The 26796-nt window shown below is 41.0% G+C and overlaps 1 protein-coding gene across 2 annotated transcripts; it reads right to left on the bottom strand.

The window, feature by feature from the left end:
• Positions 1–2049: 2049 nt before the first annotated feature.
• On the bottom strand, positions 2050–25775 carry card14 (caspase recruitment domain family, member 14). Of its 2 annotated transcripts, none has more exons than XM_033622975.2 (20): positions 25446–25775; positions 24859–24996; positions 24453–24778; positions 23012–23164; positions 22736–22855; positions 21767–21892; positions 18485–18631; positions 18249–18386; positions 15056–15156; positions 14358–14413; positions 14068–14128; positions 10814–11030; positions 10603–10729; positions 7565–7805; positions 7332–7395; positions 7125–7245; positions 6866–7030; positions 6225–6343; positions 4856–4971; positions 2050–2990 (listed from the first exon to the last, which is right to left on the bottom strand). In XM_033622975.2, the coding sequence occupies exons 1-20, from the start codon at positions 25657–25659 to the stop codon at positions 2783–2785; spliced, it is 2958 nt and encodes a 985-aa protein (XP_033478866.2). In that variant the 5' UTR covers positions 25660–25775; the 3' UTR covers positions 2050–2782. The 2 variants fall into 2 exon arrangements, with proteins under 2 accessions (XP_033478866.2, XP_078019843.1); XM_078163717.1 differs by having other exon boundaries at positions 18249–18383.
• Positions 25776–26796: the final 1021 nt, after the last annotated feature.

Below are 26796 nucleotides of genomic sequence, written 5' to 3'. Positions count from 1 at the left end.
TGCCCAGTATGACCTGAACCACTCCAGTGCTATGCAACTGATGTCCACCCACTATTCCAAACGTGAGATCAAGATATCATGGTCCACTGTGTCAAAAGCAGCAGTTAAGTCTAAAAGTACAAGAATAACAGTCACTGGAATCAGAAGCTAAAAAGATATCATTAAAAACTCTTAAAAGCACTGATTCTGTGCTGTGCAATGTTTTAAAACCGGATTGGAAAACCTTGAGAATATCGTGCTCTTCCAGGAAGGACATTAATTGACTGTAGACAACCTTTTCATTGATTTTTGAAAGGAAAGGCAGTTTGGAAATAGGCCTGTAATTAGCCAGAACTGAAGAATCTAGACCTGTTTTTTTAATTAGAGGTTGCACTACTGCATGTTTAAAATTTTCAGGGACCACACCTGAGGAAAGACTGCTGTTAATAACTGCAAGCACAGATGACCAAAATAAAAAAAATCATAAGTCCCTACCCAGTCCTTAAAAATTATTTGACATGCCTCCCATTTTTTGCATTACCCCCTAACCTGCATAAATAACGAACAGTCCCTAAATAACAGAAAAGTCGAGGAAGAAGATTTTTAGAGTAAAGATTTACCTCTAGGCATTTACTAACTGAATTTTATCAGATGATTAAAGGGATTTTCAGAACAGAGTCTTTTATCAGAAAATAACTGAGATTAATCTGGAGACAGTTTCTATACCAGGTCAGTAATGACAGGCGTCACATTTTTCAGTAAGTGAACATGGCACACGTTTTCTCAAAAACTGTTAATAATTTATTTCATATACTAAAATCAAACATTAAATTCCAAAAGGCTGTAAGAATGAATTTACATAAGTCATGTAAAGTTGTCTGATATTTCTATATGCCTGCCTCATATGCCTACTTTAAACAAGCCCACACAATCACCATATCAAATATGCGGATTTTACTTTGTGAGTTACTCCTGAAGCAGTCTGTCAAAAATTAGCTTATGAAGCTGCTTCCAGTGACTTTGATCAATCACGTTATGTTTACCTGAGTAGTGACTACAAAGGTTAACTCAAGGGTGTAAGATTTAGGGAGATTCAGTGGTGAGGATTGCAGTTTGCAACCAACTGAAACTTCTCCCGGTTAGAATTCCCTCAGTGTTCATTGTTCAGGAGGTTTTTACTGGGAGCCAAATCATCCGCAGAGGTCTCCTCCTCTCCAAAACAAACAGGCCAAAAAAGTGATGCTGTACATACAGTAAGCGCCACTATAATTGCATAGCTTTGTTCAGTCACATTTATGTAACGTCACAGCTCAATGGGTTAGATAAAAATTAATCTATAACATATTCTCTCAGCTGACATCCTTTATCACCCGTAGACTGAAATTTACTTTCAAATGACACTATTTGGAGCTGTAAAAGGTGCTTTTAAGGTGAAACTCATGATGAAAACTGGTTCTGACCAGGTCTGCAGCAGAAGTTCCCATGGTGATGTACTGCAGTTAAAAGAGAGCAACCATCATAGGATGGAGATTTCTGACTTTGGACTAAACATATTTTACTAACCCACTGATAATGCCTCATGGTACAGTCCCTCAGGTGATTAAAACAGCAGATTCATGTTACAAATGCGTGTGTTTTTTTGATGTAGCTCACTGGAGATGTGCTTATAATTATAGTGGCCGACACGGAAACACAATGCAAATGGCCCTATCTAAAGCCAGTGTTTGGTTTATTTGTTCTGAGCTACTGCAGAACAACATGACTCTGCAACATGGTGATCTCCATCATATGATGATCTGCTCCCTATGTAAATACAAACAGATCATTTTAATATCAGGAAAACTCAGCAATTCTTTTTTTCAGCTGATTCTACACTAAAGAAAACATACTTATTATATTATATTATATTCAGTTTCTGTTAATATATCCACCTACACTAGTCAAGTCAAACTTTAAGTCCTACAAAGTCATCTTTGTAAGTTTTGAAAAAAAAAAAGAAAAGGAAAGGAAACCAGAAATTTGAATTTGACTTTTATTTCAATTCAGACTTAAATAAAAATAGCTTTTAAATATAGCTACATTTTTATTAATGCATACACAGGAGGGGAGCTCCTGTGAAGAAGAACTGCAGTAACATCCCTGTCATGAACCTGACATACTGTGTACAGATCTCTCGTGATGTAGAATCTTAACTGGCTATAATCCACCTGCACATGAGTTCCACTCTGACATGGTGCAAACTATTGTGAATAGATATAGTGACTGATGTTTACTGTCCAATGTGTTACAAATTATCTTCACTTCCACCTAATATGAGTCCCAGCTCATACTAATTCAAATAAGAATTAAAATGACAAAAGACTATAGTGTTCTAAATAAACACAAGAGATGACAGATCCAGAGCAGTCAAAGGTAATCCCTCACAGTGGTACATTATCTACAACATATTATAGAGATGGAGCACATACAAGTCATACAGTATGTTTTCGTGGTAAATATTTTTAGTAGACACCTGACACCAGTGTTTGCTTTAAACAAATGCCTCAAAAAGGGAGGCAACACAGAGCAAAAAATGTTTCTGGGTACAGCAATAATGCTTCAGCTTCATACGCAGAATATAGAACTTCACCCAGTTACTCCTAAGTATCATAGATACATACTCGTGTTTACAAAAATATCTATTGTAAAGCTCAATATATTCTCAACATGATGTTAACCAAAGGCTGTTTGAGAATTCATCATTCCTATTATTTTAATATTTGACGTGTTTTCTCTGATTCTTGCCTGCTCTCTATCCTCTGCTTCACCACAGGTCAGGCTCTACCCAGACGATCTTCTTCTGCTCCTCCCAGATGATGGTGCGTAGGGTGGTCAGCAGGGAGGCCTGGTCACACCAGGAGTCTGGAGCCACGCTGTGATACAGACACGGCAGCTTGTCCAGCAGAGGCTCCTCACTTCTGGAACATGCCAACAGCTGCTCCTCTGATTGGCTGTGACGCTGCAGCTTTGACCTGGAAGCGTCAGAAGAATAAATAAATTTCAATTTTGGATCTGTTTTCTTTGTTTGTTGTTGGTTTGGTTGGAGATTTTTGTTCATAAATATAGACAATGTGACATCATATCAGTATATTTATTTACAGCTACAATTTAGCTTGGTATAACACAGTTATTCTGTTCTCTAAAACATCAACACTGAACATCTCGTTTTGCCCTAGACATAGTTTGAACTGTAAACAAAGAGAAATCCTCATAGAAGAGCCAGAGATACCAGTTTTTCCAGTGCATGAGCATGAATAGACCAGAACAAACTGCAGCCACAAGGGGACGTCACTTTGTTTTGTTTTGTTTTTCTTTCTTTTTTGTTTGTTTGTTTTGTTTTTGCTTTGGTGGAAAAACTAAATCAAATTCAATTCAATTTTTTTTTTAATAAAGCCCAATATCACAAATCACAATTTGCCTCAGAGGGCGTTACAGCATATGACATCCCTCTTTCTTTGGACCCTCACAGTGGATAAGGAAAAAGTCTCCAGAAAAACCCTTTAACAGGGCTAAAAATGGTAGAAACCTCAGGAAGAGCAACTGAGGAGGGATCCCTCTTCCAGGACTGACAGATATGCATCATCATGCAAATGATGCATGCAAATTTAAGTCAGAAACTGATCTTGTGTAGCAGTGCATTAAAAGGCGGATTATTACTTTGAAGTGGAGCATTTCATACAAATCGTTTTAGAGGATTCATGTTAAAAGGAGGGAGGGAGGTTGCAGAACTGCATCTTCTTCTGTGTGAATGTGAATGGCCATCTAGAGCCAGTCACTGTGTTTACATGACATTAAAGAAAATCAATTTATTGTGTTAGTCCGACTAAAACCAGACTTTTTTTTTTTAAGATATTTTTTGGGGGCTTTTTTTAGCCTTTAATGGATAGGACAGACAAGCGTGAAGGGGGGGAGAGAGAGGGAGTGACATGCAGCAAAGGGCCTTTTGAAATACACATAAACATGTTAGTCTGACTGTAAATTGAATTTCTCAAAGTCGGACTAATACACCCAGATAATGCATTTGGAAGTTAAATTACTCCTGCATGTATACAGTCAATCAGACCCAAACTTGCTGAGGCGCACTGCACACGCTCTGCTGTGTCCGCCCCAGGCTTTGAACCAGAAGTTAAATAGCACTGAATGCGTAACAGAAGAAGAAACAGGTGACAACATGATCAAATCTACATCCAGAGCTGTGCATTTTTGGATGGACAAGGAGACACAGTTCAGACTATGTCTCCTTGTACAGAGCTGTGAAGCTGTCCACCATGATACCAGTTTGCTGCCAGCTAAAAGTAGCTAACATGTTTGTTGATTGTTTGGTTTGTGACATAATAGATCAACTAGAAAAAGGTCCAATACTAACAAGCTGAAAGGGGACATATCACCACCTATCATAGCGTAGTCAGACATACCTACAGTAGGTCAATAAATCGATTGTAACTGCAGTTACACTTAACTTTGGTCTTTCTGTTCTGAGCCACTGTAGAAACAACAAGACGGACTCCATGGGAAAGGACTGCTCCGTATGTAGAACAGTTCAGTTTAAGGTAATGCAGAGAACAACGATTCTTTCAGGTGATTATAAAGTGATGAAAAGATAGCTATGAATATTATATACCATTTCTGCCAATATATCCCCTAAATCCTACACACCTTTAAGGAAATAACTATGTGTTTCTAGAAGATGGAAACTATGGCAGTTATCAGTGAGGCCATCAAGTTTGACCCGTGGAAACATTTCCATGCTTAGAGTTATATCTAAATGTGATATCAGAGTCATGAGCAACAGGGCAAGCTCTATCAACATGTACAAAGAAGTAGGAGGAGAGTTTACCTCAGTTTCCGTGCACTTCGTGCAGACTGGCCAATGAAGATTATGATGGGGAAGATCTCGGCCCGGTGCAGACGACGCACGCAGTCCAGCCCCAACGGCAGCACGCAGTGAATCCCCTGTAGGATGAGGAGAACAACATATGGAATATGGGTTAAAAAATAAAAAAAGAAATGAGCATGATTCAAGAGTAATGCTAATACATAGAATACATTTTAATACTGTGAAGATGTTTAAGACTGAAATTCTTGTACAGCACCACAGATCTGCAGATGGTGTATTATTCAGTTAATTAGAATTAATTAGTGCAATGATAGAAACAAAATACAAAATTGTATTAAACATTGTATTATGGAGTATTTTGAGTTACCAACCTCAAATAAAAGATTCAAACTACTATTACTCCACCAGGGCTGCCCTTTGTCACCGGTTCTGTACATAACTTTCATGGACAGAATTTCTAGGTGCAGCTGAGTGGTGGAGGGTGTCAGATTCGGTGACAGGAGGATCTCATCTCTGCTTTTTGCGGATGACGTGGTCCTCCTAGCCCCATTGAACAGTGACCTCCGGCTCTTGCTGGGACGGTTCACAGCTGAGTGTGAAGCAGCTGGGATGAAAATCAGCATCTCCAAGTCTGAGACCATGGTCCTCAGCAGGAAAAGGGTGGATTGCCCTCTCCAGGTCGGGGGGGAGGTCCTGCCTCAGGAGTTTAAGTATCTCGGGATCTTGTTCACGAGTGAGGGTAGGATGGAGCGGGAGATTGACAGGCGGATTGGGGCGGCGTCAGCAGTGATGCAGGCACTTAACCGGTCCGTTGTGGTGAAGAGGGAGCTTAGCCAGAAAGCGAAGCTCTTGATTTACCGGTTGATCTACGTTCCAACCCTCACCTCTGGTCACGAGCTCTGGGTAGTGACCGAAAGAACGAGATTGTGAGTACAAGCGGCCGAAATGAGTTTCCTCCGCAGGGTGGCTGGGCTCAGCCTTAGAGATAGGGTGAGGAGCTTGGACATCCGGGGGGACTCGGAGTAGAGCCGCTGCTCCTCCACATCGAGAGGAGCCAGTTGAGGTGGTTCGGGCATCTGGTAAGGATGCCTTCCGGATGCCTCCCTTGGGAGGTGTTTTGGGCATGTCCAACCGGGAGGAGACCTCGGGGCCGCCCCAGGACACGCTGGAGGGATTACATCGCCCTGCTGGTCTGGGAACACCTCGGGGTTCCCTCAGAAGAGCTGACGGAGGTGGCTGGGGAGAGGACTGTCTGGGCTTCTTTGCTGAGGCTGCTGCCCCCGTGACCCGGACTCGGATAAGTGGAGGACGATGAGTATGGGGGACGAGTACCAACTACTAAAATGAGTTTTCGTGTTGAATGTTTTACCTTTTTCATGATTTTCTCCACACTCTGCAGGGTGTAGCAGCAATTTCTTCCCTGCTCGCACTCCTCCAGGATCTCAGACCTCTGCAGCTGGGCTGCGTGCTCGCTGGCACTCAGCACCTCTGTAGGGCAGAATGGTGGGGAGGGAGAATCAGAGAGGTGAGGCATGAAGTATTTTCATCAATATAAATCAAACTCTGTATTAAGATATGGCATCTTTACCTTTAGTTGTTACATTATCTTTAAATCATTTGGTATATTATCTGAACATTTATGAGTTGTTTTCCCTCTGCATGTCATTTCTTTTTGTTCTCTTGAGTCCTTATTTAATGATCAGATTTCCCCACAAAGATCATTAAAGTTTGACCTTATCATTGCAGGGAACATAGGCAAACATTTATTGTCTTAGCATCTAGCAGTCTCTATCATGTTTATTACTGTTTATTCATCAAACTTATTTCCTTCCTAGTCTGCAGCAACAAACATTTGATGTGTCAAGTCAAACAAACTTATCTGTCAGCACAGGAAAGTGCTTCCTCCTCTCTATCTAAAAATGTGTCTTCAATGGCAAATACACCAGTGGAAACAGATACAAAATATAAATGCACTGGGTTTCATTTCAGCAACAACACTGTATTTCTTACCAGGCTCACAGAGCTGGAAGCCCTGCCAGTCTGCCATCTTCTTGTTCAAGATGTTTCCCAGGATGGTGGGCAGCAGCAGGACAGGCCTGCAGATGGGTGGGAAGTGTGGGGTGACAAGGCTGTAGGGCATCAGGGTGAGACAACTTTTGGGTGCAGATGCATCACCTGTGAAGAAAATGATACACATTGTGAGAAAAGTAATTTTTTTTCGTGAAAAAACATCCAAAATGTTTATCAAACAGCTCATTTAAGATCGTACCTGATTCTGAGCTCTTGGTTAAGTCATCTTCCACGCTGACCCACAGTGGGTTCCTGCCCTGGCACCTGGTGCCAACAATCCTGACTGCCTTCTGCTTATTCTGGTCTACCACACGCCCAAACTGGTGATGGAGAGGAGTATTCAAGAGTTAGCACAGTGAAATTTTGGATTGGCTCAGTAGGTGACAGTATTTCAGACTATTCTTACCTTCACAGGTTTCTTTGTCTGGAAGTTCATGTCTTCAATAGCTCGAATCAGAAGTCGCTGTGCCCTGTCACATCAGAAAATCATTACCATTTTCAGTTTAAAGCACTGTGAGTTATGATTTCCTTTCACTTTCAATTATTCTGATGATTCTGACTCCCTACCTGCTGCTCACTGACAAGAAACTGAACTGATCGTGCATCCTACATTTCTATGCTTCACATCAGTATTCCAACCTGTAATAGTTGGGTACGTTTCCACTCTGGAGGTTCAGCAGCTGACAGGGGTGAACTTGGCTGGCGTGCCATGAATCCTCAGTGCCAGCAGGTCGTGTGTTGGTTACATGAAGGATGTCGTTGCAGGACACAGCTAAAGTTCCGTTGGGGCCAACTGGGAGAGACATGTTGACACGTACGTAGAAGGAATCTCCGGATGATTTCTCACTGCTCTGCAGCTGCTGCAGCAGTGCCTCATAGTCTGAGCAGGCAGAGGAAAACACTGTAACTAAAGCCACTGGAAATTTGTATCTATACACAGACCTAAACCTTTTCTGCTTACAGGTTCCAGCACCAATCAAGAGAGAAAATATGCAGAATTGTTTTGCTTATAATGTGATAGAAATAGAAAATAAATCTGTAGAAAAACTGCTTAGATGTCCTCGGAATTCTGCGGCTGAGTGGGCCTGCTTATACAGAAAATACATAGGATTTAATAACGTAAAAAGTCTTCACTTGTGTAGTCATAGTAGCTCCACTGTCCATTCCAGGTTTAACAATATACAATGCTGTCACTACCTGCCCACGAGTCAAAGAAAGGTTTGACCCCCTGATGTATGGACACAGGATAGAGACATAAATATTTTAACTTTAATAGTCACTGAACATTTAATGAATCTGTCCACCACTGAATTCATAGCATTCAAGTATTTTATAAGTGTTAATTATATTATGAAATTTCCTGATTTGCAAAAGCTAATATCGATTTTTTCCCCCAGTATTCACAAATAATTCAGATCCGAAAATTCAAGTTAGATAATTTCAAAAAAATAGATTTAGGTTGCTCAGAATAGATTGGTCAAATTCAGGTCTAAAAGTTCAAGATAAAACAGTAGTAGAACATAAGTCAAATCTGATGATACGGCTGTGGTCGGACTCATCTTGGGCAGAGTTGAGTCAGCCCACAGTGATGAGATCCAGAGACTGACAGCATGGTGTTCAGTGAACAACTTGATACTGAATACAGCACAGACAAAAAGTGCAGTGCAAAACTGTCACCACTACACATAAACAGGGACCGTGTGGAGAGAGTTCCCATCTTCAAGTTCCTGGGAACTCTAATTTCTGATGACTTCTCCTGCTCTGCCATCTCCACAGACAAATTTGGCCTTGAAATTGCACATCAAGAAATCTGGAGTTTGCATGTTTTCTGTTGGTTTTCTCCTTGTTCTCCCACAGTCCAAAGACATGCAGGTCACATTAAGTAGTGACTCTAAATTGCCTCTAGGTGTGAATATGAGTGTGAATGGTTGTTTGTCTCTATGTGTCAGCCCTGCGATAGTATGGCGACCTGTCCAGGGTGTACCCTGCCTCTCGCCCAATGTCGGCTGGGATCCAGCAGTACCCCTGCGCCCCTGCAACAGGATAAGTGGTTTGGCATAATGAATGAATGAATGAATGAATGAATGAATGAAATGTAAAGTAATGTTACAATTTCAAAGCGGTAAATTCAGAACAAATCAATTCAGATACATGGTTTTTAAAGTAAAATATTCCAATGCTATGTATAGGAGCCAAATATGTTATTGGGAGGTTTGCTTCTAACTGTGTAATTCACTGTGTGGGCATTGGGGGGGCGCTGTACTGTCACCTGGTGAGTTCAGGTATTTTAGGATGTGACCTCACTATGGTCATCAGGTGTTTGGCCCAGAAGGGCAAATGGTTTTTGACGGCAATGGCACAGACCGCTACAGTTTTGTTTGTATTGTACTGAGCGTCAAACAGAATAAATGTTACAGTGATGCAACGCAAGAAGCTTCAACTCTCATTCAACATTTGAATAACGAAGGTAGCGTAGCATGTCCAGCAACAGGCGCGTCAACCCTGGTCAAATACCTCAGTGGCTAGTAATAGACTTAGCTCCTTTAACAACACTATGAATTAAAAGTCTCTTATTTACTTCCATATTATGTTTCTGCAGTTGACTGGCGATTACTATCAGTCATTACTGTGTAGTGGTTTGAACCAAGTGACTGGCTAATGAACAACGCTGTCCTCTCCTAATAAAGAGGCAGCATTAAATGCAATAAAATGTAAAGTTGTAAAGAGTGTTTTGTTGATGAAGCAGTGTTAGCAGTGCAATACCTCATCCCTCTGCAGTCCACATGAAAGCATGAGACAACCATATGTGATGTCCTTGGATACATAAAAACTCTTTTATGAAGCTATTGAATTGTACTTTGTCTCTGTAACTAGTCTTGTGTACATTGAAGAATGCTGAATTCTTTAAACGCTGCAAAACAAAGGCACCCTCATAAACACAGCAGGGTGATCAGCATTATCCTGCTGCTATTTCAACGAGTCACAGTTACATGAGTTACCTCACGTGGCAGCTGGCCATCCCTTTAATCTCAACAGAGACAGTCTGCTTCCTGGGGGCCTCATGACAGCTGAAGCAGCCATAAACTTTTATTGCCAGGTAATGCCAAGATATAGTCGCTGTAATTTGTTATAATGCAGTCCTCCTTTACGACTGTGCTCTTGCATGTGTGTATGTGTTTATGTATGTGTGGCTCAGAGGTATAGCGGGTTGTCCACCAATGAGAAGATCAGAGGTTCGATCCCTGGCTCCTCCAGTCTGCATGTCGAAGTATCCTTGAGCAAGATACTGAACCCCAAGTTGCTCCCAATGGCTGTTCCATCAGTGCGTGAGTGTGTTAAAAAACAACAACAACTGAGTAGCAGGTGGCACCTTGTATGGGTAGCCTCGACCACCAGTGTATGAATGTGTGCGTGAATGGGTGAATGTGACTTGTAGTGTAAAAAGCGCTTTGAGTGGTGGGATGACTAGAAGGGTGCTATACAAATGCAGGTCCATTTAGGTCCATATATGTTTGTGTATGTGCGTGTTTCAAAGCTTTTTTTTCTGGAAATGGAAATAGCAAAGTGTAGAAATACATTCTTTTGTTACTGTTTCATGATCCTGGAATTACGGAGTCAACATAGTCCCACTGTCACTGTAGTGGAGTGAGGTAGTAAATTCATTCTGTGGGACATACCATCTTGTCTGGGCCGAAGGGAGAGGTGACAGAGGCCTTTAACCTGGCCAAGAGCCCACATAGCTTCCTCTAAAGTGGAATCTTCGAGCACCATCCTCAGAGCCTTCTGGTTCTGCTCATACTTCACCTGCACAACAACAGTATTATGCGATATGCCTAAACAGCAGGCATGATGATTAGAGTTAGTGTTCAGAAACACACTTAAACCCACCTCCACTATCTGTGACCCAGGACTGATGCCAACAGTATGGGCAACAGAACCTTCTGTCACCTGGTGCACAAACACTCCGGTCTTATTGCCTCCCACCACTGCCAGCTGGCTGAGCAACGCATCCCCCTGCAGGGAGATGCTGAGGACACGACCGTTGACACGAATTGCTTTTGGGCGAGAACGCATCAGGAAGGGAGGGACTGAGGTTCTTGACTGGCTGGAGAGAGAATGAAAGGATAGAATGCTTCGTCAAACATTCTGATTGTTTTAAGGGTCCTTGTTTCCTTTAATGGAGCATAAAAATGTTACTTCTGATTGAGCATAGAGAAATCCATATTTACAACTATACTGAGTGTGGTCTGTAGGTTGTATGGCAAGGATACATTTATAGTACTTATTGGATTTGAAATAAAGTTAATTTGGTGTGCTACTTTTTTAAATGTACATTATTACTTTAACCTCAGTCATTATTTCAGTTCAGATCCAGTGTGCTGGATCTGACAAGAAAACAAAGTTGCTTCCCCACTTTCCGCTATACATCCCTTATGTCTCACATCATAATTAACAACTGGATCTAAGTTAGTACATGGGTGAAAGGCAGGGTTGAGAGGAACAAATACGCTTTACTAAGTTATGTATTAAAAGTACAAAATATGAGTGACTGTATTCCGTTACCGCTACAGTCTAAATTGGTGGAATCTGAATACAGATAGTGTGCTTTAAAAATAGATGACTTGAGGAGATCACTTAATTAGTTTTGTTTTATTTACACTGTGTCCTCAATGAATGTAACACCAGCGAGTTTCTTTGCATGGTTATACCATTTTGAGGTGAACATTTGCCAACCGCCTTGTTTATATTTATTCCTGTTGCTTGCTGAAAGCTTCGCAAGGATGAGGAACAGCTTGTTCACTGGTCCAAAAAATCCTAGACTCTAAACCGAGAGCCCACTGTTCACTTTCTGTGTGAAAGTTGAGCCAAACCGTGATGTTTTTTCTAAACCTAACCACATGCTTTTGTTGCACAAGGAAATAAATGTAATGTGATGTAAATACGAGGTGTTTTACAGTTCATGAAGAAAAAGATTGTAAGGATCTACAAGCAGAATCTGTACATTTCCTGTAAAATGGAAGTTTATCTTGAAAAGACACAACGCATGTGACAAGATTTGTTCGTCCCAGAACGTCAACAACAGACGCAGGAGGATACCTAGTGCATCATATTTAGACGGGAAAGTCCTCCAACAGTGGCAAATGAGTTGGGAGAAGAAAGACTTAAGATGTGTTTTCTGGTTAAGAAGTATAAACGTAGAAAGACTCAAAGAACTAACATAATGATTAAATGTCACGCTGCTAGCTTGCTAACGTACGTCAGCACACGTAACGTATGCTAACGTTATATTACACAGTGTTTAATGATACAGTCTATTATCTCCCTATTACTCTAATCTTTCCTGTTTATCGCTCAAAAAAATGATTAATTTCTATATTAATATCGGTACTCATTTAAGATACCTTCATCAGCTACCGGAGGCCACTGTCTAACATCATCAATCCAGCTATTCATGATGCTGTCATTGTAGAGAGTCAGTTCACAATGACAGCATAATGAACTGATGACTGACACATGTCACCGCAGCAATGGCGCTGCCGCAAGATGGCGGCATACACAAATCGCTCGTCGAATTCGTCTATTAACAGATTTAAAAAAAAGTGTGTCCAGTGTGCCTGCAACATGGCAGAGGAGATGCATGGCCAGGCCACTATGGTGTTTTTTCTAGAATTGAAATATAAGACCTGGACAAACGAGCTCAGCAAGATGACTCTGAGGTATTTAGAATATACTACTTAGTTTGGGTAATCATTACATATTATTTCATTATTATATAATACATTTTAGGGCATGTATTCAGTAATCTGTAGTGGAATACGTTACTCTTCCAACACTGGCTAAGGGTGGGTATGTGTTTAATTAACCAATGCCGATTACTGATTATTTCGAGTATCATTATTATCCTCTTTTAAATGATGTATGCGGATGACGCTGTCATATATGCTCATGGAAAAACAGCTGCCGCAGTTTCAGAACAACTCTCAAAACATCTGGAAGCAATAGCCCGTTGGCTTGGAAATGCGTGTTTGTCGCTCAGTGTAAAAAAAACGGCATCCATTTGCGTTTCTTCTGGAAAATGGCCCACATCAACTGAACTAGACATTAAGATCAATGGACAGCCAATCAGTCAAGTTTCTGAGGTAAAATATTTAGGTCTAATGCTGGACACTCACTTGAAATTCGACAAACATGTTAAAAAAATGTGCAGAATGGTTAAAATTAATCTGTACACATTTAGACTAATCCGAGACTGTCTGACATTTGATGTAGCCAAAACATATATGCATTCAATGATCTTTTCACACCTCAGCTACTGTGTCACTTCCTGGTCTCAGGCCAGCCCATCAGTGATTAAACCTCTGGAGAGGCTATACAATCGTGCAATAAAAATTTTAGGCAAAAGGCCGATAAGATCGCACCACTGTCATGAATATGCTCAGCTTTGACAATTATGTTGCATTTGCAAATGCCGATCTTATACGCAGGTGTTTACATGGCCAGGCCCCTCAGGTTCTCAGTGACATGGTGCGACTGTTACAGGCCGTGGGACTGGTCACTAGGAATACCACTGCAGGGAACTGTAAAGTGTCGTACTGGAAGACTTCCTTTGGCCAGACATCCTTTGTCATAAAGGGAGCTGCCTATCCAACTTAAAACAGAACAAAACTGTCGACATTTTAAAATTAAACTGAAGGAATTTTTAAAAGGTAATCAGTTATGTAGTCATGTGTAGGGGTGGGTAGGTGGGTGGGGTGGGAGGTATACAATATGCATATGATGTGTATCTGTATGTAAATATGTGTATTTGTTGTTGTTGTGTTTGTGTATGTTGTTTTGTATTTTTTTTTTTAAAGGCCCTTCTAGGGACGGAAATTAGCAGTAGCTACAAATGCTGTGATACATTGCATTAGTTAATTGCTGTGCAGTTCTCTATGTATATGTATCTGTCCCTATCAAATAGACATGAAAAATGAAAAAAAAAAAAAAAATGGAAAAAATAAATGTATCACTACCTTAAACACAACCTTCAATGTACAGTACATTGCACACATTGGTACACACTGCTGTCTGTTCTACATGAAAATGCTCAGTAATATGAAACTCTTTATTTATAGCAATGCTGGTCCAGTGGACTGCCTCACCCATCACTGCTGGAGCCGTCAGAAGAGGAGAGCATGGGTGTCTGCTTGTCTTCACTCCCCACTAAACAAAAGAGGGGTTGTGTAAAGATTTGGCATCAAGGTTGTTTCCCCGGAAATAATGTGCATGTGAGTTAATGTGTCACTTTACAGCCCTGGCAAAGGCCCAACATTGAACAATAGCTAAAGAAAACCTTGCCACACAACAGCAAACCACCACCTCCTCCGACCAGAAACACAAACACACAGAAACTCACTGTAACAAAGAAAGTTCATATGTTTTCTACACATACCATTGGCGATAAACACAAAGTCATCAAATATAGATTCAGTCTCCGCTGTTTCCAAACTGCAAAAGAAAAAGAAGACAATAGCTATCACATTTATCTCTGTCTGTCACTTTCTTGCACAAACAAACATACACATACAATGACAGTGTTGAGTTTAGTAGCCAACCTTATAATAAGCTTACTTTAGTGTGAGATAATCATCTGTCATGCTACAACCCACAGACCGGTTTGGTGAGTAGGAATAATAACAGCCCTATGATGATGAGGCTGAATCTTTTGTCAGCACTCTGAATGTGGGAAAAAAGTTCTCCTGAGTAGAAATACAAGAATTGTGGAATGTGAGTCTGTAGAAAGTCTATTCACGATGTGCTTTCACTGGGGTTTGTCTTGCTCCTCAACACCCTCTGCTTGCACCTTTCATGTTTGCTGTAATTTACTCTTGATCACACTTATGTCCATCTGTCTTGGCATCATTAGATCCTAGTTAAGCCCCTCTTATTGCTGTAAATTGATAATCCAGCTGGATCCTGTTGTTAACAGAAAGGAATGCAGGGGTCAATAACACCTTCAAGTCAGCCCTCCTGCTGGGTTTGCTGCCAGCAGCCCTGTCAATTGAAACTAATAATAAACTCTCCAAAAAACACAACACAACACAAACACACAATGACATATACTGAAGATAAAGGTGGAATCACACACACCTGCTGGCTGCATACAGAGTATCCACCCTTCTGCGGAGAGACTCTGGACTGGGGGGCTCTGCATTTCGGGATCGGACACTACTTGCTGCACCATCTTCACACTGTGCAAATACACACAATTACAAATGTAATACATGAGTAATAATAATAATAATAACTTTATTTGTATAGCACCTTTCAAAACCAAAGTTACAAAGTGCTTTACAATAAAAACAAAAACAATAAAAACAATTAAACAAATAAAAACAAATAAAAGATCCCAAACATCAAAACACATATGAAAATAGATTAAAATAACAATACCAAGGAATTAAGAAAAAGCCATACGATAAAAGTGAGTCTTAAGAACTGATTTAACAGAGGACAGTGAATTTGCCTGCCTGAGATCTCCAGGCAGGGAGTTCCACAGCTTAGGGGCCCGAGTGGCAAAAGCTCGGTCACCTTTAGTGAGTAAATATGAATTCTATGCTGTATAAAAAAGTATAGTGATAATTATTTTTTAAAGTAGGTAAAACAATCGGTCAAAAATATCTTGACTGTTAGAAGTGGACATGAAATACAGGAGGTAGGTATTATATGAAATTTTTGATACAGGAGCCAATATGATACCTAAGCTTTAGTATCGATACCAAAATTGACTTGAGAAATACTTTTTAAAAACAGCACTCTTTTTCATTGCATTTGCATATAATATATACAGTACAGGCCAAAAGTTTGGACACACTTTCTCATTCAATGCGTTTTCTTTATTTTCATGACTATTTACATTGTAGATTCTCACTGAAGGCATCAAAACTATGAATGAACACATGTGGAGTTATGTACTTAACAAAAAAAGGTGAAATAACTGAAAACATGTTTTATATTCTAGTTTCTTCAAAATAGCCACCCTTTGCTCTGATTACTGCTTTGCACACTCTTGGCATTCTCTCCATGAGCTTCAAGAGGTAGTCACCTGAAATGGTTTCCACCGCACAGGTGTGCCTTATCAGGGTTAATTAGTGGAATTTCTTGCTTTATCAATGGGGTTGGGACCATCAGTTGTGTTGTGCAGAAGTCAGGTTAATACACAGCCGACAGCCCTATTGGACAACTGTTAAAATTCATATTATGGCAAGAACCAATCAGCTAACTAAAGAAAAACGAGTGGCCATCATTACTTTAAGAAATGAAGGTCAGTCAGTCCGGAAAATTGTAGGTCTAATGTCCATTCCTTGTGTTTCTTGGCCCAAACAAATCTCTTCTGCTTGTTGCCTCTCCTTAGCAGTGGTTTCCTAGCAGCTATTTGACCATGAAGGCCTGATTCGCGCAGTCTCCTCTTAACAGTTGTTCTAGAGATGGGTCTGCTGCTAGAACTCTGTGTGGCATTCATCTGGTCTCTGATCTGAGCTGCTGTTAACTTGCGATTTCTGAGGCTGGTGACTTGGATGAACTTATCCTCAGAAGCAGAGGTGACTCTTGGTCTTCCTTTCCTGGGTCGGTCCTCATGTGTGCCAGTTTCGTTGTAGCGCTTGATGGTTTTTGCGACTCCACTTGGGGACACATTTAAAGTTTTTGCAATTTTCCGGACTGACTGACCTTCATTTCTTAAAGTAATGATGGCCACTCGTTTTTCTTTAGTTAGCTGATTGGTTCTTGCCATAATATGAATTTTAACAGTTGTCCAATAGGGCTGTCGGCTGTGTATTAACCTGACTTCTGCACAACACAACTGATGGTCCCAACCCCATTGATAAAGCAAGAAATTCCACTAATTAACCCTGATAAGGCACACCTGTGAAGTGGAAACCATTTCAGGTGACTACCTCTTGAAGCTCATGGAGAGAATGCCAAGAGTGTGCAAAGCAGTAATCAGAGCAAAGGGTGGCTATTTTGAAGAAACTAGAATATAAAACATGTTTTCAGTTATTTCACCTTTTTTTGTTAAGTACATAACTCCACATGTGTTCATTCATAGTTTTGATGCCTTCAGTGAGAATCTACAATGTAAATAGTCATGAAAATAAAGAAAACGCATTGAATGAGAAGGTGTGTCCAAACTTTTGGCCTGTACTGTATATGTATATATATATATATATATATATATATATATATATATATATAATTCAAAAGGATCAGGCTAGCTTTATTCAGTATTTTTCTTATTGTCAACAAATCCCACAAATAGACCAAAGCCAACCATGTGTTTGTTTGTCTCCAAATAGTTTCTGACTTCCCTAAAGACCCTGACACATCAAGCCCAGCGGTTCGTCAGCACTGGGTCATTGGTGAGTGTCTGTTGCCCTAGTTGGTGTGGTGTGTCCCACACTGTTGGCCATTGTCAGCCCTTGTCAACTTTTTTCCAACCAATTCATCATATTGAATTGGCATCACAGACGGTGAAGCCTATCAATGAATGAAATCACTCTGATTGGCAGTTAAGTTCAGTGCACAAGAAGAGAAACAGAAGTGAGGAAAGTGAACAAAGAGCTACAGTCAGGAGTGAGTGAGATCAAAACAAACTTGTCAGTGTGGTAAGATTATTTTTCGCTAGCCACTGAGCTATTTAGCAGAAACGTCTCCTGATGGTTTACGTGATTGTTCACTGATGGATGGTAAATATACTCTGTTCTATCAACAATGAATTTATTAATGTGCTAACTGACTAACTGGTGTAAAGTCTACCGATTACCCTTTTTGAATGATGATTACAGAGTATCGCTGTCTGCTGGTGTGGAGAGTTATCTCCTCTCACACAGGCACAGAATGTACATGCTGCGCTGAGATATCGGATTTACGAGAACGAGATGGATGCACGTATGACCACCAATATATAATCAGTTCATTGCTAAATCCAAGTCAACGTTTGTGCCAAATCTGAAAAAAAAAAAAAAAAAAATTCCTGAAGGCGTTCATGAGAATGGGATGGATGGACGGATGGATGGACCGACAGATGATTGGGCGGACATACAACCTGAAAACATAATGCCTTATTCCAGCCAGCTTTATTTTTCAACACAAGCAGCTGTACAAGAACTTTAACAGAAAATAAAACAGTTTAGATCAAGAAATATGTTATCAAGGATTAAGTGAACAAGACAGAGAATCAGACCAAGCATTTGATGCCATCTTTTGACACTTCGTCAGTGTTCAAAAGGACTGTGTAATACCCTGCCCTGGTAAAATAATAGCATCTGATCTCACACAAACTCACCTCTGCATTACAAGAAATCTGTGACATGGGATTGACTGCATCCATGCGGCGAAGTCTACGTCTGGTGGGGATTCTGGATGAGGCTAGTGAAGACTCTTCATATCCTGATCCCGGGCTCTCGCAGTCCTCGCTCATCTCCTTTGACAAAACACAGGGCACTGCATTAGCATTATTATTTCTGTTTATGTTCAGTTTATGTACAGTATGTGCTGATATATGCTTGTGTGAGGAATTACATCACAACTTTGCTGTTCTCTGGAGCTGCGTTTGGTCTGCAGGCTGAAGACCAGCTCTTGGAGCTCCACTAGCTGACACCTCAGGGTGTCCTTCTCAGCCAGGATGCGGGCAATCATGGCCTGAGCCTCGTCTCTTGACAGGTATGCCTAGAAGCACATTTATCATTCATATTTTACACAGAATGGACTGTGCATAGGCACATCCTGTTTTTCTTCTTCATGCAGATAAACACTCTCAGGCCAAGTTTATGCCTCATGTAGAAATCACAATGTCATGATAACCACAGTGGCTCCACTCGTCACACATCATCTTTAACTCAAAACATAGATATGCACATGTCCTAGTCAAGGATTGTTTGAATGAAGAACTGTGTGTCAGCTTTGCTGCCACAAAGATGTAAGGAATGCAGGATGTTGTCAGTATGGTGTCTCTGGCTGGTAGCTTTCCATCATTTGACACATTCTTGTGAACACAACTCAGGAACAATAGCTACATGAAAGAAATGTATTCTCATAACAAACATCACAAATTAACTGATGCAATAGCAAAATTGCTGGATAAACAATATATCCAGTGAAAAGTGGTAGCGTTGTATTTGATGCTGCTGTTGTTGCACTTGGTCGGTGGCCCATCTGCATCAGACATTGACGCACAGAGACACCCTTTAGCAGCGGTATGAGCAAGCAGCAACCTCCAGGGCTGAAAATTGATGCCAACATGAAAGTGCCAAAAACTGTAGTTCTTTGAATGGCCACCTTCAGGCTGGCTCCAGCAGCCAGTCAATCCCCATAGAACCCCATGTTAAAATGTCCAACTTTAGAACATAAATAAACATGTTTACCTGCCTGGTACAAAAAAATTTAAAAAATTTAAAAAAAAAAAAATCTACATTTCCCATTTGCAGTACTATATTTGGCAGTATGGCTCTGTTCTGGGGCACTCTGCCTTTCCTAGGCCCATGCAGAAAGCCTTAGGCAGAGAGAGCACACCACTCTGCCCTTCCATGCGCCTACATGGAAAGCCTAAGGCAGGGAGAGCAGCAGCAAAGACATCAATGACAATGTTAAGTCAGGCACAACATATAAAGGAGGAGCTGGGGTGGAGGCGGGTTGCAAAGTGGCTTGCAGAGGAAGTAGCAACATTAGGTAGGCTAAAGCAGTTTAAAAAGGGTGCCCTGAATGCAATTTGCCAATTGGTTGCATAGAAAGGAATCATGTGATCTACCAGCTGACTCCCTTCCATCAGTCAGCTGCTCCATCAGTTGACTGGGCTGCTTGAGATCAGCTGATATAGCTGGGATGTGAGCTGAGCTTTACATCCTACCCTGCCTGAACTAACGCTATGCTCAGTTTTTGGTCTCTATAGCTAATTTCCCTGTTCATGACAACTGTACGGGGGGTGAATTTCTTTATAACTCACCTGTTAACATTTTGTTTAGGCTTAGAGTTACACATAATTAAGGACAGACAGCTTTGAGTGACAGGCTGTCTGCTGGTAGTGTCCTTGGCCTCTCAGTCAGATCCACTCCTGACTCCTCCATAGCGCAAGCCTCTCACCCAAATATGGTCCCTTCTGGCTCCAATGAACCAAGATAGCAACCGCTTAAATGCCAAACTCAAGACTTCAAAATGAAAGTCCACAAATCAATGTGTGATGTCACAGTCGCTATGTCTATTATTTTTACACTTTGAGGGTATGAGATGCTCTGGGCAAAAGCATTTGCTGATGCTCAGGCAACTACCGTGGTGCAGAGTAAAGAGTTAGAAAGTCTGCATCGGGTGGGAAGGAGGGGAGGTGGATGGATACTATGCTAGTGATGTATGTCACATTATGTTACATTACATTGGTAACAAGTGTAATTTAGGCGAAACCATGATGTTTTTTTCTTAACCTAACCACATGATTTTGTTGCCAAAACCTAAGGATACGTTTTTATCTTACATTGTAAGTTTATTTTGAAAAGACTGTCGCATTTAATTAGCAAAAACTGTACATTTCCTGTGAAAACAGAAGTTTATTTTGAATGGAGACAATTCATGTAATGAACGTAAATTTACACCCGTGCCAGAACATCCAAAACTAACACAGTAGGAGTACCTAGTGAGTCATATTTTGACATGATGGACCACTGACCAAGCGTCGGTCAGTTGGGAGTGAGAATGCATTGTCTGAATTTGAAAGAGAGTTAGAGAGAGAGAGGGGTGGCTGTCTCTCTCTCAAGTCACCTCTATACTCTTTGTGTCTGTGGTGCAGAAGTACAGTCTGTAGTTTGGGTAACAGCACTTGAGCTAGCAAAATCTGCTGGTGGGAGGTGAGCTGTGAGGTCTGGGTGCTGGTAAGGAGGAGTGAAGTTTAACATAGTTCATTTAAACATAGGAACCACATTGTTGTGATACAGAGCAGGTTGAAAATCCCTTTAACTCTTAACTCCATATATATTTACACTTTAATCCAAAATGATGAATAAAATAGAACAATAAACAATAAACAATAAACAATAACATTTCTAGTGTTGGTTTTCTTGTTTTGAAATGAATGAAGTTGGATTTTCCAGTCAACTACTGGAGTTTTCTGCCAGCCCTCTTTTTTTTTATTTCTTTCTTTTGATTAAAGAGTGAACACAAGGAATGCCAACCCTACAATCACATCCAGATCCAGCGTATCACACCTCATACAGCAATCATGATCTACTAATCACAGCCCGGAGCTGTCAAATATGATCACAGTGTTGTGTTCTTGGTTACGGCACAGCTCCAGAGGAGCAGCTGGCAGCTATGTGACCACCTGACAGTTGTTAGGGTGTGGGTGGATTGTTCATTTCATTCGTCTTGGAGGAAAAGCCTCAGTGATGTTTGGAAAGGTAATTAGAAGAAACTGGCTTGAAGATTAATCATTGCTGCATGGCATCCACAGGTGTAATCAAAACACCATGTACACCATGTACTGCTCTGTGACAAAAATCCTAGTATTTCCAGTATAGGAGAACTTAATCAATGTCCCATATCAAAGAGACATAAATAACTACACACCTACACACACACAACAGGGAGTTACCGACAGTAGGAGCCAAGAGAGAGCTGACTGATATTTGATCCTCTCCATAGCAGCACTGCTGACACCTGACTACTTGACATTTCAACATGAAAAACAAACAATATGATGTTATGGAAGATCATTTCCAAGCCAGCCATAAAAATAGCACCTAAAACATTAAGTACTGCTTGGAAAACTGAATTAATGTTTAGGGAGGAGGGGAAAGTATGGTGAGATCGTTTCCTTACTTGGTCTCTCTCTGCCTGCAACTCTTTCATCTGGTTCTGGATCACTGTGTTCTTCTGCTGGTGCATGTTACAGTCCAGGGTCAGCTGTTGCACCTGGAGGCTCAGGCTCTCCTTCTGATCCAAGAGCTGAATGCAAAGACACACACACATTACACCAATGTGCCCTCAAGTGTGTTAGGCATATATTAAAGATGCACAGGATTTGATAAGCGAGTCAATGCAGTGCAGAGTTACACATGAACATAGATAGTGTGATTTATAGTATTTACATTTACACATTTTCCTCACTTTTTATTGTATTACTGTTAGTTTGCTTTAAAGGTCCAGTGTGTTGGATTTAGGGGGATACATTGGAATATAATATTTAAGTATATTTTCTTTTGTGTATAATCACCTCAAAATAAGAATCACTGTGTTTTCACCGTCTCAGAATGAGCCGTTTATATCCACATAGGGAGCAGGTCCTTGTTTATGGAGGTTGCCAAAACAGACAAAAAACAAACGCTGGCTCTAGATAGGGCCATACATTTTTTTGTGTCAGCCACTGTAGTTAGAAGCCCCTCCATAATGAGCAGCGTTGGAAAAACCCTGATTTTTTTTATTTTTTATATGAAACTGCTTTATTCAGTGTTTCTACCAATTTAAATCACCGGATCTGTTTGTTCTGGCGAGGAAGAGACCTCTGCAAATAATCTGGCTCCTGGTAAAAACCTCCTGAACATCTTGATCTTATGTTATCAGAAAATATCCTTTGACTTTCGTGTTATAAAATGTTATTATGCAATACATACTTTTTAAGTGCTAAACAGACTCAGAAAAATAACTTTAATTAGCATTTTTCCTCTGTCCAGAGGCTGTTAAATACGTCATGGCACTGAGCAGCAGTGGTATGATCAACATGGTCCATTCCAAAAATAGATGTTCCACTGAATTTGTATGACACAATGACAAAGCAAAACACACACACACCCCTTTCTTTTCTGCGAGCAGCTGTTCGTTCTCCTCTCTGTAACACCTGAGCTGCTCTGCCAGCTCCACCTGGCTGTCTATGGCCTCAGCCAGGTCCTGGGCCAGGATGTCCTGACGAGCCTGGCAGAGACACAGCAGCAGCAACAGCAGATGAAATATCAACATGAAGACACAAGTGACTATTGACTCTGTCTAAAGATCATGTGTAAAAGCTGGCAATACAGTATTCTACATAAAGCAGCTAAAAACACAGAATGATAAATTGATTATTCTCACTGGGTCAAGTTTTTCTGCCTTCACCAGCTGGCAGCGCAGACTCCTGACTTCTTCTTGCAGTTGTGGATTCTCAGAAACACATCTCAGCGAGCGCCGCTTCTGGAACTCATTCTCCGTTTGTGCCTTCTGCAGCTCAGTCTGCAGCTGATACATCTGTAACCACACAAGAATAACAATGCTAACAGAGCTGCAGCTGTGATTATTTCCACTATGTTTTTTTTTAAATCAACCGATTAATACATTTTTGTCAGTTGTTTTATCTGACTGTCTCACAGTCTCACAATCCCTGAAGGTATTCAATGTACAATTACATACAGGCCTGTACATTTTCATCAACAAAATTTTTAAACTTTTCCATACTGTACCCACGATGTAGGCTCTGCATAGAAGCGTACCCTACACCAGTGGTTCCAACTGGTGGGTTGTGGTCCAAAAGTAGGTTGCGGGTCCATTCTGAATGGACTGCAAGTGACATGCAAACGTGTCAACCTTGTAAAAAACCCACCTTATTTTGAAGTTGAGTGAATTTCCTACAGAGCTTTTATTTTTAAGTGCCGTTTCCTGCTGCAGTGTGACTGACTAATGGACAACTACTTGACAGAGACAGCAATCCAGCTTAACCACATGGTCAACACAGTTATAAAGCTGAATACATTAAACTGTGTGGACCTTCAACTAATGACTAAGGAGAAATCTGGACCGCGTGGCTGGATATGTAACCACATGTCACAGTGACCTAGACCTCCTGATTTTTGTAAGCTGAAACCATTTCCCTCAGTGGAAACCAAGCTTTTATTTACTTATTTTTCACCGTTAAGAAACAATAAATTGTGAGGACAATAAAGCCCCCCAAAAATAGCATCTAAAGTCCTTTGTGTGATTTATATGAATGGAGAAAAACAAGCCAGCCGCTAATTTATACAATGTAAAATGCTAAAGGTTTATGCTAATAATGTTAGCATGTTGATTTGTGGGGAAAACTTGTCTAGTATAGGACAGTTGTTTTATGAATCTTGTGAATTGTTATTGAGCTGAATTTCATAACGTCACCTCTGTTAAATGTTGCTGGTGTTCCTGGCTTCATACAAGGAAGAAGGAAGGAGGAAAACTCCACTAGCAGCCAGGCTAACTTATATAGTTTAAAATGCCATAGGCTTGTGCTAATAACATTAGCATGTTGTGTTTGTGGGGAAGATGCGTCCGCAAAATACAAGTGTTCTGTCTGTGAATCTTGTGAGTTTAATTGGAGCTAATTTGTATAGTGTTTGAAATTGTTTGTTCTGTTTTTCCATGTGTATTACGTATGTTTTGTATCATCAAACTTTACGTAATTTCACAAAAACTCCACTCTCGACTAGTGTTTTGGAGGTGTGGAGAAACTTATTTTATGTGTTCCTGAGTTTTGTAAAGTGAGGAACAGACTTAAGTTAGCATCACTGACCTGCAGGTTGAGGTCATGGAGGCGCATGTTCACGGCTGATTTCTCCTCGATGGCTGCTGTGTAGCGCATATACAAGTCACACTTCTCATCCTTTAGCTTGGTGACGTCATGTTGCAAAGAACACAGCTGTCTCCGCATGCGTTCATTCTCTGACTGAAGGCACCTGGACTTCTCCTCTAGCTCCATTATCTGCCTAATCTCCATCTCCAGGGAGGCACAGCGTGCACTCTTCCTGCTGGCCTCGCAACGCGCCTCCTGGAGCTCCTTCTGCATCCCTGTTACTGCTCTGACCAGATACTCTGTCAGCTCTGAGTACTTTATCAGGCCTGCAAGGAGACCAACGCAAGTCAGACATAAAGCAAGTAAAACAAAAATATTCCATTAAAATGCACTTATAACCACTGACCACTGAATCTTGAAGGTTCAGTGCTGGGTTTGCGTCCGGTCACTTGGGTGTACAGGGTGGGGTAGTGAATCATCAGGCTCTCTAGTAAGGCCACAGCTCCATTCCTCCCCTGGGTCCTCAGCAGGTCCAGCATATAGCCTGAAAATGGTAGAGAATAATGTGGTGTTGTCAAACTCCAACCCTAACTTTCGAATCAGCAGATTTTATCTAAAGATAAGTGTTTCCTTGATTCTTATTTAAGCACTGCATTTTCATTCCTCCTCAGAGAGAAAGCAAGCTAACATTAGCTCTGTACAATAATCAATGTCAAAAATTTGAAAAGAAATTTAATTAGCAGGCCCATATACTCTCAAACCCTCAGGCAGCATAATGTTAGTTTTACTAATAAATATTTGTTCTTAGTAGGCTACTGAAGCATTTCCTCTGTCACTTGGCAGTACAAACAGCAGTCAGTGTAAACAGATTAGGTGCAGTAAAAGAGGACAAAGCAAAATCCACTTGTCCTCTACAAACTGAGGCAGCCCCATGGACAGGCTTTTAACTTTGTGTAAAATCCAAGACACAACAAGTCAGGTCAGAAATCTCACTTGTTCTCATGCTGCGGTTGGTGAGATTGTGGCAGGACACAATCTCATCCTCATCCATCTCACTGAGCACCCTGGCCTGCCTCAGGTACGGGATCAAGATGCATGGCCGCACCCCCAAGGAGATCCGGTGGCGGTTGTCATTAATCAATTCCCAAAGTTCCTCCTCACCCATCTCTCCCAGGTCTCGACCCTCAGAAACACAGTCCCCTGCCATCCTGAGTGTGTTATGTGCTGAGACGATGGGCACGGCCAAAGCAAACACAGTAAACACACACCCTTAGCTGCAAAGACACTAGTTGCAGGCTCATTCCAGGCAGCAGACTGAGTGGAGGCAGCAGAAAAAGCAGTATAAAAGGGCCAGGCTTTCCACGCCCTGTGGGTGTTTGTGTCAGAGCGTGTGTGTGTTGATGTGTGAGCGTGCAGGAAAACCTGTAAGACAAGACCTCTGTGATGCAGTGCAACAAGGGACTGACTCTGTGAATGTGGGCACAAACAAACAATGGTGCAAATAGAACTGAAGCACAAGCTCTTACAAACAACTACATTTCACACACACACACAAAAAAAAGACATCAGTCATCTGAGCCACATGTCTCCTCCATTCACACTCTTGGTGGCCTTGTAACATTTGTTTGCTTTCAACAGCTAAATCAATATCTAATCACATCATAAACCTCTGCCTCATTCTATCAATGAGTGAAGCCAGATGTGTTTGTTGAATGGAGTCAAGCCGCAGCCCATGGCGTGAATGCACAAAGCTTCCCGCTAAACACAGAAACATTAGATGACATGCGAGTTCACCTTAATAATTCCTAATCACAGTAAAGTAAACACACACACCACAGTGCTGACAGAAGAGGAGCAAACACAGAGCTACGAAGTGCAAAGTCCTCTGTTAAAGAAGGAAATAAGGTTGGCGGCATATCTGGCGCTGGCTGTCAGCACAAGGTCAAAGGCTTTCTCATATTGTTGGCTAACTTACCGCCTTTGTGAGTGAACTTACTGTTGACTGTACTGTAAAGGGTAAATGCAAACAAATAGAAGCTATCAAGGCAAACGACTGTAAATGATATACTGGCACAAAGACTCTGCAGGATGCAGGAAATCTCACAGCTACAGGAGATACAGAGAGTAAAGAAAAAGAACAAAAATGAAAAAAAAAAAAGATTTTAAACAACATTTGTGTAGAGCTTAAGCAATCAAAGGACACAAAGTTGTCTCACAGTCAAAGAGCTATATGCATTTCCAACTAATGATGTGGTTCAAGATCAAAGGAAGTTATTAAAAGGAATTAAGGTGTGTGTGCCAGTAAACTGCGCTAATGGTGACCAAGAAAATGAAATGGAAGTCG

Source organism: Epinephelus lanceolatus, chromosome 3, assembly GCF_041903045.1.
Source record: "Epinephelus lanceolatus isolate andai-2023 chromosome 3, ASM4190304v1, whole genome shotgun sequence".
In the NCBI taxonomy this organism is placed as follows: Eukaryota; Metazoa; Chordata; class Actinopteri; order Perciformes; family Serranidae; genus Epinephelus; species Epinephelus lanceolatus.
The sequence above is the reverse complement of the archived record's forward strand: the minus strand, read 5'-3'. Positions and strand labels throughout refer to the sequence as shown.